General features: G+C 35.3%; 1 protein-coding gene across 1 annotated transcript in view; it reads left to right on the top strand.

Annotated features, from left to right (window-relative positions):
* The first annotated feature begins 403 nt into the window (after nucleotides 1-403).
* The window catches only part of LOC110094089 (UDP-xylose transporter 3), a 31,619-nt gene continuing 17,586 nt past the window's right edge, over nucleotides 404-14,436 (top strand). The window contains exons 1-3 of the mRNA XM_020819239.2: nucleotides 404-898; nucleotides 9,307-9,491; nucleotides 10,632-10,699. Coding sequence (XP_020674898.1) covers nucleotides 778-898; nucleotides 9,307-9,491; nucleotides 10,632-10,699 — 374 coding nt within the window. The 5' untranslated portion in view covers nucleotides 404-777. The remainder of the gene's footprint in view (nucleotides 899-9,306; nucleotides 9,492-10,631; nucleotides 10,700-14,436) is intronic.

The following is a 14,436-nucleotide window of genomic DNA, read 5'->3' as shown; positions in this document are numbered from 1 at the left end:
GTTGCCTTGTTGATTGGATGTTATCCTTGTCTAAGTACCACCCTTTCAAGAATTGATCTATATAATATAAGCAAAATAATGTTTCTAAATCTTCATCATACTCAATGCACCTAAATTTGATATAAAATGTATGCAAGTAGATATTAACATTTTTCTTAAATTATTTAATTATTACCTTATTGCTGTTTTCTTACCATTTTTTTTTAAATTTTTTTGTAATAAAAATCTCATTTTTTTATCATAGTAATGAGATTGTGATCAATTTATAAAATGTTGTATTTGTCTGTTTTAAAAAAATATCCCCTTATTGATTAAATTAGTATACTATACTCAATTTAAATAAATTTATTTTTTTAATTAAAAAAGAAAACATTCATTCCTATTAAATTTGACAGAGAACGTTAATCTGAAGCGTGGGCGAGCTACAATGCCGCCTCACAGTACTGCTAACATGTCGCGGGGACTACACAAAAATCCGAGCTTTGGAGATTTTCTTTTGATTTGGATTAATTGGTAGGTCAAGCCCTCTCCTCGCCCACTAACCGAGATCAGATCTAGGGTTTCGAAAGTCCACTCCCACTTGGAATTTCTCTCCGATTTTCGTGTCCCATTTCGTTGACTACTCGTTGCCACCAACGTGGATGATGATCCTTCTCTTAATTACAGCTCTTTATAAGCTGTCCGTTTACGTGGCTCCAATTTTGATGGAGTAAGGCATTTCTGCTTTGGAGAGTTGCGCTGAATAGTTGAGGTTGGTTAGTGAAGAATAGCGTCAAGATGGGAGATGGCGAGCGGTTCCAGCTGGGAACCGTGGGCGCGCTGAGCCTCTCGGTGGTATCGTCCGTCTCCATTGTGATCTGTAACAAGGCGCTCATCAGCTCGCTCGGCTTCACATTTGGTGAGGTCTATTTTTGTGGACTTATGGTTTCTGTTTTGCTAAACCCAAAACCTTATTCTGATCATATTAGTCGTACTTATTATTTGGTGTTGGGACATATTATGATGTACGAAGGAGCTGATTTTACTAATTTGAAGATATTGTTGTTTGTATTATAGGGAAATGAGTCTTGTTTGGATGCTAAATTTTTAATTGATTGTAGCCTTTTTGTGGTCCTCTGATCACCTTTATTATGGTTCTTTTATTTGTTGGGGTGTTGACAAGGGAAGTTTATGGTTAAATTTTACTGCTGTTCCAAACTGCTAGATGCATTGTACGTAAACAGACACTCCATTTTTATATATATTTATTAGTAATGTATCAGTCATAGTTTTGAAAATCAGATCTGGATGATCTGAGAGGCAAGGAATGGTTCAGAGATTGAAGAATTGAAGGATGGAGAGCACTTTTTTGCTGTGAAATAATTGCTCTATGGCAATGGAATTTGATCAGTGGGACCTAGCTTCTGCAGATGAGCGTGAATGGAAACTCAGACTGGCATTCAAGGTGTTTGTGCATTTGTCTTTGACAGTTTCAATCCCAAGTTGAGCCCAGCTGGGTTATGATTCACTCTTAGGCGTTCAGTTCAATTAGAAATAATAGTGTTCCAATCTGAGATTGATGTGTGGTATTCAGTATGAGTTTAAGATTAATGCTTAGGCTACATGGCGTGATAGAGGTTACTGGAATTCAATGTTCGGATATTGATAAAACTTTGAGTGAATTTAAATAATGATGGAGGATAAGTACATCAAAGATCACAATTGGGAGAAACACAAGTTTACGTTTATTGGTGGTATTCAATTACATTCATGGCCACTCAAAGATCAAATATTCTACTTTGCTTTAAAAGATGTGTATCTTTGCATGCAAATTAAAGATAAATATAGGGAGACTCCCCTATCATGGTCAGACACTATAGACTCTAATATCCCATGCAGTATGACCACCTTCTTGATGAATGCCGTTGCCACTGTCATTGCCGTGTAGGGATGTCGTAGGGGAATAAAGTGGGCATACTTGCTCAACATGTCAACTATCACTAAAATCACTTCAAATCCCTTAGATCGGGGTAACCCATCTATAAAGTCCATGGTGACCACCTCCCACACATTGTCTGATAGAGCAAGGGGTTAAACTAACCCCCTAGAGCCATGGCCATGTACTTGCTTCGTTGGAATACCTCACATCTTGTCACAATCTCTTCCACATCTTTGTGCATCCCCTTCCAATACAGTTCTGTCGCTAATCTCATGTATGTCTTATGCACACCAACATGACCCCTCAGCTTGCCCATGAAACTTCTATAACATATTTGGAATATAGACTGACGTTCGAGGCAACACAAACCTTTCTTAGTACAACAGTCTCTCCTCCTCTAGGGAATAGCCAGGTGGCTATTCTCATCTTTCATTAGATCTGCTTTGATCCTCCTCATCTCCTCATCCTACACACTCTCTCCTCTTTAAGCCACAGCTTCGATCCTCTTGAATATCAGTGGTATCGACATTGCTAGCTCTTAGAGCTCTCCCACACATCTGAACAAGGCATCAACCACCTTGTTCTCCAACTCTGACCTATATTGTATCTCAAAATTATAGCCCAATAGCTTTGAAAGCCGCATATGATGTTCCTCGGTAACCATCCTCTGTTCTAACAGGTACTTCAAGCTCTTTGGCCTTTCCTGATGATGAAATGTCAGCCCAATAAGTAAGGCCGCCACTTCTGAATAGCCAACACTATTGCCATCAACTGCCTCTCATAGACAGACTTTAGCCTGGCTCTGGTTGTCAACTCCTGACTGAAGTAAGCTATGAGCTTGTGGTTCTGCATGAAGACTGTCTCTAATCCATACCCTGATGCATCCATCTCTACCACAAAAATCTAGCTGAAATTTGGTAGGGCTAGGACCAGTACCATGATCATGGCCTTCTTTAATCTCTCAAAGGCCTGAGTAGCGGCATCTCCACACAAAAAAATTGTCCTTTTTCAGCTGCTCTGTCAATGGCCAGGCTATGATGTTGTATAGTCTCACAAATCTCCTGTAATATCCAATCAATCCTAGAAAATCAACCTCTAATCTCTCTCAGATTCCTAGCTAGAGGCCACTTAAGCATTAACTCAATCTTGGCCTGATCAGCGGCCACCCCCTCTTGAGATACCATGCGCCCTAAGTACTCCACACTGGCCTATATAAAATAACACTTCTTCAGGTTGACCCTCAGTTGATGCTCTTATAACACTCCTAAGACCACCCTCATATGCTCCAAATGCTCCTCATATGATCTACTATACACCAAGATGTCATCAAAGAAAACCAATACGAACCTCCTGAGATATGGTTGGAACACCCTATTCACGAGGGACTGGGATGTAGCAGAGGCATTGGTGATGCCAAAAGACATCACCAGGAACTCGTAGTGTCCCTTATGAGTCTTAAATGCAGTCTTTAGAATATCCTCCTCTCTCATCTTGATCTAATGGTAGCTAGATTTCAGGTCCAGCTTTGAAAACACCACTGCTCCGCACAACCCATCCAGCTGCTCATCTATCTTCGGAATGAGAAATTTGTCGGGCATAATCTCCTTATTTAAGGCCTGGTACTTAGCACAGAATCTCCAGCTCCCATCATTCTTCTTAATCACTAAGACTGGGCTAGAAAAAAGGCTCATACTTGGCCTGTTGATCTCTACCTCCAACATCTCTCTAACCAGCTTCTCAATTTCATCTTTCTGAATATGAGGATAGCAGTATGGTCTGACACTAATCGATGATGGTCACTCCCTTAAAGTGATGGCGTGCTTTTGCTCCTTTGGTGGTGGCAATTCTTGAGGTAGCTAAAAGGCCTCACAGAACTGTTGTATAAGTGGTTGTACTGAAGGAGATATGCCTCCCACCTCTTCCAATCCGATCCCTTCTAAGCTCTGCAGTTCCATCAGAAATCCTCCTACCACTTCTTGTATAGTATTCACCATGGTTTTGAGTGATACCATAGCTTTGGATAACCCTGAATCACTAATCACCTTTCTTCCCTCCACTAGTTCCTTCGTCAGTTCTTCCTAATTAACCTTGGTATCCCCCCCCCAAGGTCTGTCTCCATTCATCCGCAGGATGACATCAATGCTCCTCAACTCTAATGGGAGGAAGTCATCTCTCATCTGGACCCTCTGTATGATCAGAATCACGTCCTTACACACCCCTCTACCCATCTCCATCTTTCCAGTGCCTATCATCACTCTATAACACCTTATGTCCACCGATTGGTCTACGACCTGATTTGAGATGAAATTATGGGTCACTCCACTATCTATCAACTCCACCTTCACCTCCTTGTTTGCTATTTCTCTTTTCACTTTCATGGTGTGATTTGGAGCGAATTACACCATCAAGTTCAAGGAGACTTATGCCATGTACAGATGCAACTCTTACTCTTCTACAACTACCTCACTCCCACCTCCCTCATCAGTTATCTCGTCATTGCAGACTGTGATAACCTGAAGAGTTTGGTCCTCACCCTTGTACCCCGACTTATATTTCTAATCACACTTGAAACACAATTCCTTAATCCTCTTCCCCTGCAGCTCCTTCTCAGTGAGTTTCTGGAAATTCCCCCCTCCCCCTTTCTACATGCTTCTCCTTTGAAGTCTCTTGAAGTCTACCTGGTGTCGGCCCCTTTGGTGCTACAAAGTGGTACCCATATTGCGACGCCCTATAATCTAATTTGGAAAAAATATATTTTTTTTTATCTTTTAATATATAATAACCAAAGCTACTTAATTTTTCTTATATATAAATGCCAACAAAAATAAAACTATCGATCAAAACATCAATATATACATGTATTCATTTTCCCAAAAATCATATATACTACCAGGATTTATATAATCATATCGCAACTACTCTGTCATGAGTACAAAAGAATAGCTAAAATAACAAGAACCTGAATTTGAAGGATTTTGCTCAGTTTCACACTTCTGCTCTCTTACCATGACATGAAATCATTTAACTACATATAATGAGTTCAAGAGCCCAGCAAGTGATCAAATCCTACATATGAACTCAAACTCGTCAAAGGAACAATATGCATATCAACAGTCAAATTATAATAATAATATTTATATAATCATGAATTAGTGTAGACGCAATAAATCTCACATATAGTAGTAATAAAGTCTTTAAATGATGAAATAATATGGTTCATAAGTGCAATGGAGAAACCAATAAATTCGTACTAGTTTCAAATTAGTAAATAATTGTATAAAGCGATAAAATCAAAGCATCAGTAGCAACTGTTAGAATCATATTAATACGGCAAAATCATATAAATGCATGCATATCTATTATATCAATATCTTAATCATATGCTCAGTATATCGTATGTTTAGTATCAGTAATCAGTACAATGAATCAATAATAGTAACAATAAATCAATAATAGTATTAGTAAAAATATCGATATTCGTATCAGTTTCAGTAAAACCAGTGGCAAGAGCAATAAAATAATACAGTAACAGTAAATCCATGCATTAATAATAAATCAATATAGTAATAGGAATAATGCCTCAATAACATGCATTTCAATAATCACACTAAACAAATAAGAAGTCCTGGTTTAAGTGTTATTTTTCCAGTAAGCAATAATCCATATAAAAAACAGTAATCCGTATCAATATTTCGTTGGCTTAGTAAATAAAGTCGTCACTTTTTGTCTGTCGGCACAATAATAACTCCTAATAACTCCCAATTAGTATCACATGAATCAGTAAATGATAACGCCAAATCACAGTATTTAAAGGAAAACCCTTTGGCTTGCCCACCATTCTGTACAAGTCAATTAATCTCCAGCCAACGTCAGTGAAATTAGCTTTTACTTGTCCTCACACATATTATTATCACAATATTATAATAGTAATAGCGACCTGCTGTTATGCAATCATACACCTATTTTCATCCTCAATACCTATATTAATAATATGTTTAAATAAAAATATACAATTATTTATTTAGTGCAAATCGTACGAAATTCAATAATTTCTATTTTTATATAATGAAATTTAATAATATTATAATCAAAATGCTCATATTATTGATATTTATCACATATAAAAAATTATGCAGTGAAAGTTTGTTAAAAATCAAGATATCACAAATTTTGTAAGTTTTGACTAAATAAAAATGCATAAAACACAAAATAAATAAACTCTTAAAATCATAATAGGGTAATAGTTTCTTATAATGAGATGAGCAAATTTTCCAATATGACCGACCGGCAAAAACAGGCAAAAATCGCTCTACGGCCTCCAAATCTAAGCTTTTTTTTTTTTCTCTTTCCCTCTCCTTTCTTCTCTTATTTGTTATTTTAACTCTCTGTTAAGCCAAATGAAGGGATTAAAAAGGGATTTAAAGGATCTGAGTGGTTTAAGATATTTGGATTAAAATATTAATAGTATATAAATGTAATTATGCAAATATTTAATTTAGCAAAAAATTAATATAAATTCATTTATATTTTCAATTAGGAGCTTAAAAAATTATAGAAACATACCCATAAAATAGCCCGTCTTTTTTAGAACACTTTGGTGAAATCGGTTTGTAAAACGAAAACCTGACGGCCCCAAAGCCCCCACTTGTACTGAAATATATCAATTTCTTAAGGATTTGCATCAATGCCAAAAAATATGAAAAACATTAGTGTAATTAATGCACTATAATATCTATGTTATGACGAAGACGGTTTGTGATTTGGATTTATAATTAATCCTAAAAAAATTATTTCACTGAGTCAAACTATGGGTTGTTACAATAACCTTACAATTTCAATCATATACAATTTTGCTATTTCTCCATAGAATCAGTGTGTTTAATTAGCAAGAAATTTACAGACTTTGCCGATCTATTTACAATAATCTATATGGCGTCACAGCTCTTTTTTTATCAAGTAATCTAATCACAAAATTCTTTGATATCTAATCCCATAATTACTCTAGTATTGATAAAGTTTCAGCTATCACCATGGCCTTTGATGTTCTGTTTTAACTTCTAATATGTAGGACACCAAATCATATATCGTCAACACTTTATTTTAGTCCTAATCACCTAAGCAATTTTGAGTTCCTGATATATTTTAATTGCTTAATGGGTGAATTTTTAACCATAAATATATGATTCTTGTAGAATTTCTTTTCTTAAATTATTTGTATCGATAAGACAGATCTTGCCATTGCATTTCAATAACTTATTCTTATTAATTTCATAATCTTCTAATGACATGCTTTTATTAAATTTAGAATTTTATGAAAAATCAATATCCTTAATGAATTTCGTATCATGTTTTCAATGTTCACTGAATCATTAGTTGATTGAATTGAATAAAATACCATCATTAGAATTTGCTACTAATAATTTAATCTATTTATATCATTAATTAACTGTCATTGTTAATTAAGTGATTACTTTACACAGCTTGAAGCTTTTCTACTTAACACAAGCAATAATATTTGTCTTTTCAGGATTATAATATATATCTAGATCATGATTTTTTCTGAGCTTTAACCATCATCTCTACTTTAGATATAAGCGAAGTGCTATTCCATGTTTCCACTCCTTTGGTGGTATCGGCATATGTTGGGTGTCATGCTTATAGAAGATAATTATATTTTTAAAAATAAAACCCGGATATGTAGCTATCATTAAAGCCAATAAAGAGATGCTTTGGCTAAAAAATCTTTTAGGAGAATTAGACCTATTACAAGAAGATAATGCTCTCTTTTGTGGAAGTCAAAATATTATTGACTTAGTAAAGAGTGTCATCTTAAACTCCTAGACATAACCTATGCAACTCACATACTACTACATCTATAATTTTCTTGATGATGATGTATAACAACCCGTTAAAATCAAAGGAGCAAAAAATCCGGCAAATATGCTTGCAAAAGTAGTATCCATTGAAAATTGAGGCTTTGTAAAGCCTCAAATAACTTTTATAATTGAGATATGCAGATGCTACACAGAAAGGTGTGTTTTGACACTAACCACTAAATGGGTACTTAAAAAATTATTTCTCTTGGTTATTTTGGAGATAAATTTCTTTAAAAGTATGGAAATAATTTTATCTAACCATTATAAATATTCTACTTATCACCCTTTACCTAACTTTCACAAGTTTATTACCAACATCATATACCTAACATCTATATTAAATTACCTACTATCATCTACCTAATATTTACAAGCTTGCTATTTACCATGTCTAAGCATGATTAAATGAGATGGTTGCATTTTATTGAAGCATGGCCATACGAAAATAGAAAGAAGAGGGAGAGAGAGGGTAGAGGGGCCTAATCTTTTAGTCATAACAGGGAGAAGCTTTTACAAGTGAGAAGGGAAAAGAGGAAGTTGTTACAACTAAGAATGTAAGACAATGATAGTAGTAACATAAGCATCTTCTCCACAATCAGCCTTTATTCTCTCTCAGACATTGGTGTAGAAAAGTGGTATTTATATGATTATTTTTTAACTTGTGTAAATATAAAACTTTTAATATACTACTCTTTTAAAGCTTAGTAGAATATTTGATCTTTGTGTAGCTTTGGATGTAAGTGAATGTCATTGAATCATAGAAATTTATATATTGTGTGATTGCAATCTTTGGTGTGTTTGTTCTCCATCATCATTTGGTTTTGCTCAAAATTTCCCAACACTTAAAATCAAAGATATCCAGAAAACACTATGAAATAATACTTTTGTATTATTTCAATAGAATAAGGTTTCATTATTTATTATTTTTTATCACCTGAAAGCTTTTTGGTGATTTCATCCGCATCCCTTGTCTATCATTTAGCCTAATTTTGCTACTTAGAGCTGGCCTCATGAATCTTTATTCCAAATTTATTCCCTTTGAGTTTTGCTTGTTATATTATCTCCAATTTAAACAATTATTTGTTTGCGTTTTCTAGCCAAGTTAAATTTGGTTTACCGTTTTTGTTAATCCTTTGAAATTGTTCTACTTGCTGTATTATAGGTTCTTGCTTGCCCAAACCTTAACAACCTTGAATATATGCTATTCTCATAAGTTCTTTGTCAATTATTTCACACCATCCTTCCTATTTTTGCCACCTCTGACTTAACAACTCATTTAACCAGACTTATTTTAATTTTCATTAATTTATTTTTGTGATTTCCAAATTTTTAATAGCCATGTGAACTTATCTGTGTTATCTCTATTCTCAATGCAGACCTCTTTAAAATGTTGTGCAGATAATTTGGGTTATTCTTATGAATTTATTTCAATATAAATTTTCTTGACTAAATCACAATGTATTTTCAGCAAAGTCGAAACTTTTGTGCTTATCTCACTTATGTTGGTTGCAGCCACTACTTTGACGAGCTGGCATCTCTTAGTCACATTCTGTTCGCTTCATGTGGCATTATGGATGAAGTTTTTTGAACATAAATCGTTTGATCAGAAGGTGGTTGTGGGATTTGGAATACTTAATGGGATCTCTATTGGTTTGCTAAACCTAAGCTTGGGTTTCAATTCAGTTGGCTTCTATCAGGTGCCCCGCCTTTTTCTAATCCAATTGCAAAGCTTCATTTTACTGATCACTTCCTCCATTTGTAATTTTTGCATGCAGAAGCCTTCTGATTTTCAATAAGCTTCAATTTAAATTATTGGCTATTTTCTAAAGCATGCTGATACGTACACTATTAGTTATTATTTTTGACTTCGTATGTTATTTCCAATATCTTGAACTTATGAAATTGTTGAACATTATAATGTCCTCTTTGATTTTGAAGTTTCTTGGTAGCTTAAACTTACCTACAAGACAATCTATATACCGACTACAAGATTCTGTCTATAGCATAGTGCAGTTGGTTAGGGATTACATAATTGTTGAATTGACATTAAGCAGTTCAGTTGATGTTTGGTTCCATTTCCATTGTTTGCTTTGTTAAAGATTGGCACAGAAAATGAACAAAGTTACAAAATGTATCGCTTTTCATGTGTGGCCCTAATCAATCAAGCAAGAGGGTTGAGAAGAAGGTATTCAAGTAAACATGCATTTTGCATTTGTTATGACGGCAAATTGTATAAAACAAGGCTTGCAAGAAAACCTGCAACAACATCAAGAGAAATGATAAAACAGAATTACATGTCACGGCAAATCTTTTCTTTTGGAATAGCTTTTTATGTCTATTGGAATAGCATTATATGTTACTGCAAACCTTTTCATTACTTTTGACATAACTTTTTCAATTGGTGGTCGACTTTATGTCAACCCGCAACCTTTTTCATCAACGTTTGAGATCTCAATTCCTAAGGCAGCTATACTAAAATTACAAAAACAATAACACTAACATCAACCCTTTATCCCACTACGTGGAATACTAAAATAACACTGAAAAAAAAAAAAAGTAAATGCCAAACCCTGTGTTTTAATTTTGTAAAATTTTTTGTTTATTCCCTAGGAATTCCCTCTGCCATTTTTTATTTTATTATTTTTAGATGGGCATGTTGTGTAGATTATCTAATACTTTTTATTACATTTTTGCATCATTTCCCTTCATACATAAGAGGTTATTACGTCTGATACATGCTTGTTCTACCTGTGTTTTTCCTTTATTTGCTGATTCTGTTTTTTAAATTTCTTGAAAGTAAATATTCTAGCAGCTTATGGCTTCATTTTCTTATCTAGATGACAAAACTGGCAATAATTCCTTGCACTGTTTTGCTGGAGACTCTTTTCTTTAGGAAGACATTCAGGTTAGGTTTTGCATTTATCATCTACTTTTTTTTTACGTTATATGTGGTATTCTGCTGGTTTCGAAATTCTCGAGAATAATCAAACCTATTTTATTTATGCAGTAAGTATATTTCTATTTTGGGTGTACTATATTAACAAGTAGAAAACAACATTACTTGAGCTGGTTCTAGTCTTCTAGAGCCGATCTATGAATTCACGTTGGGATTTTTTTGATCAGCAATCATGTAATTGACATCTTGATGGCTGTGAGACTATCCTTTCTTTTTAAGCACACAGCTAGGCCAACTTAGGCTTCGTTTGGGACGGCTTTCTTACTGCTTCTTAAAGCAGCTTTCTAGTATAAAAATTTTATACTAGAAAACCGCTTTAAGAAGCAGTAAGAAAGCCGTCCCAAACGAAGCCTTATTTTAAGAACTTAGCTTTTAAACTGCTTTTGCCTTCAACAACATCCGCTCTGTGAGGTTATATATTTTTCTAAGTTCATGACCAGACCATCTTATATCTGTGAGTTTCTGCTAATTTTTACAAATTTTATTAGAACAGTTTGAAATCAGATTTCAAGTTTAGCAAGCCTATTTCCACCTCATATTGTGCAAGAAAATTCCCGTGCTATGGCTAGTCTCCTTAAGTTTGAAAAATATTGAAAGTTTCCATGTTTTGTAGAGTTGTGGAAAATTAGTATAGCAGACAGTAAATGCACATGGCTGGTTTCATATTCAATAGAGAGAGTGGTGCAGTCACGATCCATTTACTTAACGAGTCAATTAATTCAGTTGTTAAATAATTATGATAAAGTTAATGATTGTAAAGTGCATTCAATAGGTTTATGATTTATGGATATGTTTACCTGAAAGTTGAATTATCATGTAGATTATAAGTTGGCCTCGAATGAGCTTGAGCCTGAGAAAAAATTTCCACATTATGTAGAACTACGGTGAATTATGTAGAATGAATAATCAGGGAGGTGGTTTTAGTAATTCAATGAAGAGAGGATTTTGGTAATAATAGCAATAAAGTTGGCAAACTATTGAGATTAGGCTGATTTCGAGCTATGTCGGGTGTTTGTGTCGGGTGTTTGTGTTGAAAATATATAATGATGAAAATACCTCCATCATATCTAGATCTCATGTCAAATCATTGAGAAAATTTTAATGAAAAGCATGTTTGAATCCATTGAACTACAAATTTGAGGTTTTCGACATTCCATTTCTAAAAAGGATGTTCTGTAGAGAGAGAGTCTTTGTTTTCTTTAGTGATGAATGTAAACAAATGAATGAACTACTTTTTAGATTGGATTCTAGGATCCTATGTGTTGGAGTTTATTTTATTTGCATTTTTTCCCATCATAAAAATAAAATTATATACTTAATCTTTACACATTTTAAAGTCTATATATATTAATGAGATGTCTCAAAAAATCTTAATAATAATCCTTAATTTGGTCACCATTTTAATCTGCATAAAATTTTAGATAGAATATAATGTATAATTAATATTGATATGTAAACCCATATTAAAAATTTTCCAACTGTTTGTTCATGATAAATAGAAACATTTTGGTTGGGATTTGCAAATCAGGAGTGCCTTTATATTATGTGATAGCCATTAACATTGGAAAGATCAGGATTTGAATTTTCTTAGTTCGGAGCAATGTGTTCTGTAAAACGGGCTAGGTACAGTGAAATTTGCTTTTGATTCCACTATGTTTGAGAGATGGAGAAAAAAGATTTTGCGCACATCTCAAACGATGGTTTCTTGTATGAAGGATCCAAAGTAGGCCCGTAGTTTCAGAAAGAGTTTGCATTCTTTTATTTAATCTCTGTTTTAATCTTCAAGAAGCACTCATGAATAAAACGTAATGCCTGCAGGTTCAAATTAGATGATGCTTGCAAGTGATAGTGCATAAATGTGCTTTCTTGAGTGAATGCATCTTTACACATTTATTTAATTAGGATTAGTTATTTTCTAGTAAAATTTTTGAATCAGTGGTGCTGCAGATGATGGCAGAAAATAGGATGTCATAAAAATGATATTTATTTACAAGTCATCTGATGTGAAATACTTGAATTCACAAGTAACCCTAACAATAAATTGGTAAAACAACGAGAAAGAACACAAGACGATACTGAAAGCAACCCAAAACAGTAAATTTTATTAGATAAAATCAAAGCAAAACAAACACTAGCAAAGATACGATTGATCCTTTATTCGAGAGGAGGATCGTTTTCTCCTAATCTCTAGACACTAGGTCTAGAGCCCAAAACTCCCAAGAGACTCCAAGAATTAATTCAAATAGATTAATTCAAACCTCCTTTCACAAAATATATTAATCCCTTGCCTTAAATAAGATATTTTATTTAATTAAATAGGGGTCCACGTCCCTATGGCTTAGGCAGTTAGAGAGGAGGCGGTTTGAACCACCTCCTGTAGACCTTGGCCGACCTAGGTGGGGTCGACTGGATAGGCGTCGACTTATCAATACCTCCCTCCCAAAGAATCACCTTGTCCTCAAGGTAAAAACAAGGAAATTGATGTTTCATCCTCTCGTATGGCCCCCATGTGGCCTCGTAATCAGGAAGGTTCTTCCATTTGATCAACACTTAGTTCATTCTTCTTTTTAACGAACCCACATCAGCTCTAAGGGTTCCAAAACCACCTCTAAATCCTTAGTAAGTGTCGTCGGTAGCTCGGGGTTGGTTGTGTAGTCACCAATAGCCTTCCTCAGCTGCGAGACATGAAAAATCGGGTGTATAGTTGCCGTTGGTGGTAATTTCAGTCGATATGCTACTTGCCCCAATCTTCTCCAGCACTTCATAAGGCCTAAAGTACCTTGGAGCTCGCTTTTCATTCCTCCTGTTGGCGACTGTCCTCTGTCTATATGGTCGGAGCTTCAAGAACACCCTCTCCCCCACTTCAAACTGGATGTCCCTCCTATACCCATCAGCTTGTTTCTTCATAATTTGTTGGGCCCTCAGCAGATGTCTCTTCAACTCTTCTAACACTCTATCTCTCTCCTCCAAGTACTCCTCAACTGAGGAAACTGGGTTGCTGCTACTCTCAACGTGTACCAAGTAGGCAGGATTCCTTCGTATAACACCTTGAATGGAGTCATCTGAGAAGTAGAGTGAAAAGAGGTGTTGTACAAGTACTCGACCCATAATAGCCACTTAGCCCAGAGCTTGGGTGTCTCTGATACGAAACATCTCAGGTAAGTCTCCAAGCTCCTGTTCACTACTTCCGTTTGGCCATCCGTCTGTGGGTGGTAAGTTGTACTCCTCTTTAGAACTGTCCCCTGCAGCCTGAACAACTCTCTCCAAAAATGACTGAGGAATACCTTGTCTCTGTCTGATACGATCGCCTTGGGTACTCCATGTAATCAGACCACCTCTCTAATGAAGGCTGAAGCCACTATTACTGTTGTGTAGGGGTGTCAGAGGGGAATGAAGTGTGCATACTTGCTCAACCTGTCCACCACCACCAGGATCACTGTGAACCCTTCTGAACGGGGCAACCAATCTATAAAGTCCATAGAGATCTCCTCCCACACTCTTCCTGGTAGAGCTAACGGCTGTAGTAATCTTCCTGGTGACATAGCCAGGTACTTATTCCTTTGGTAGATCTCACACCTAGCTACCATCTCCTCTACATCTTTACGCATCCCCTTCCAGTACAGTTATGCAGCTAGCCTCCTATATGTCTTATGTACGCCTGAATGCCCCCCCACAACGCTTCTATG

This window comes from Dendrobium catenatum, unplaced genomic scaffold (assembly GCF_001605985.2).
Source record: "Dendrobium catenatum unplaced genomic scaffold, ASM160598v2 fragScaff_scaffold_621, whole genome shotgun sequence".
NCBI lineage: Eukaryota > Viridiplantae > Streptophyta > Magnoliopsida > Asparagales > Orchidaceae > Dendrobium > Dendrobium catenatum.
The sequence above is the reverse complement of the archived record's forward strand: the minus strand, read 5'-3'. Positions and strand labels throughout refer to the sequence as shown.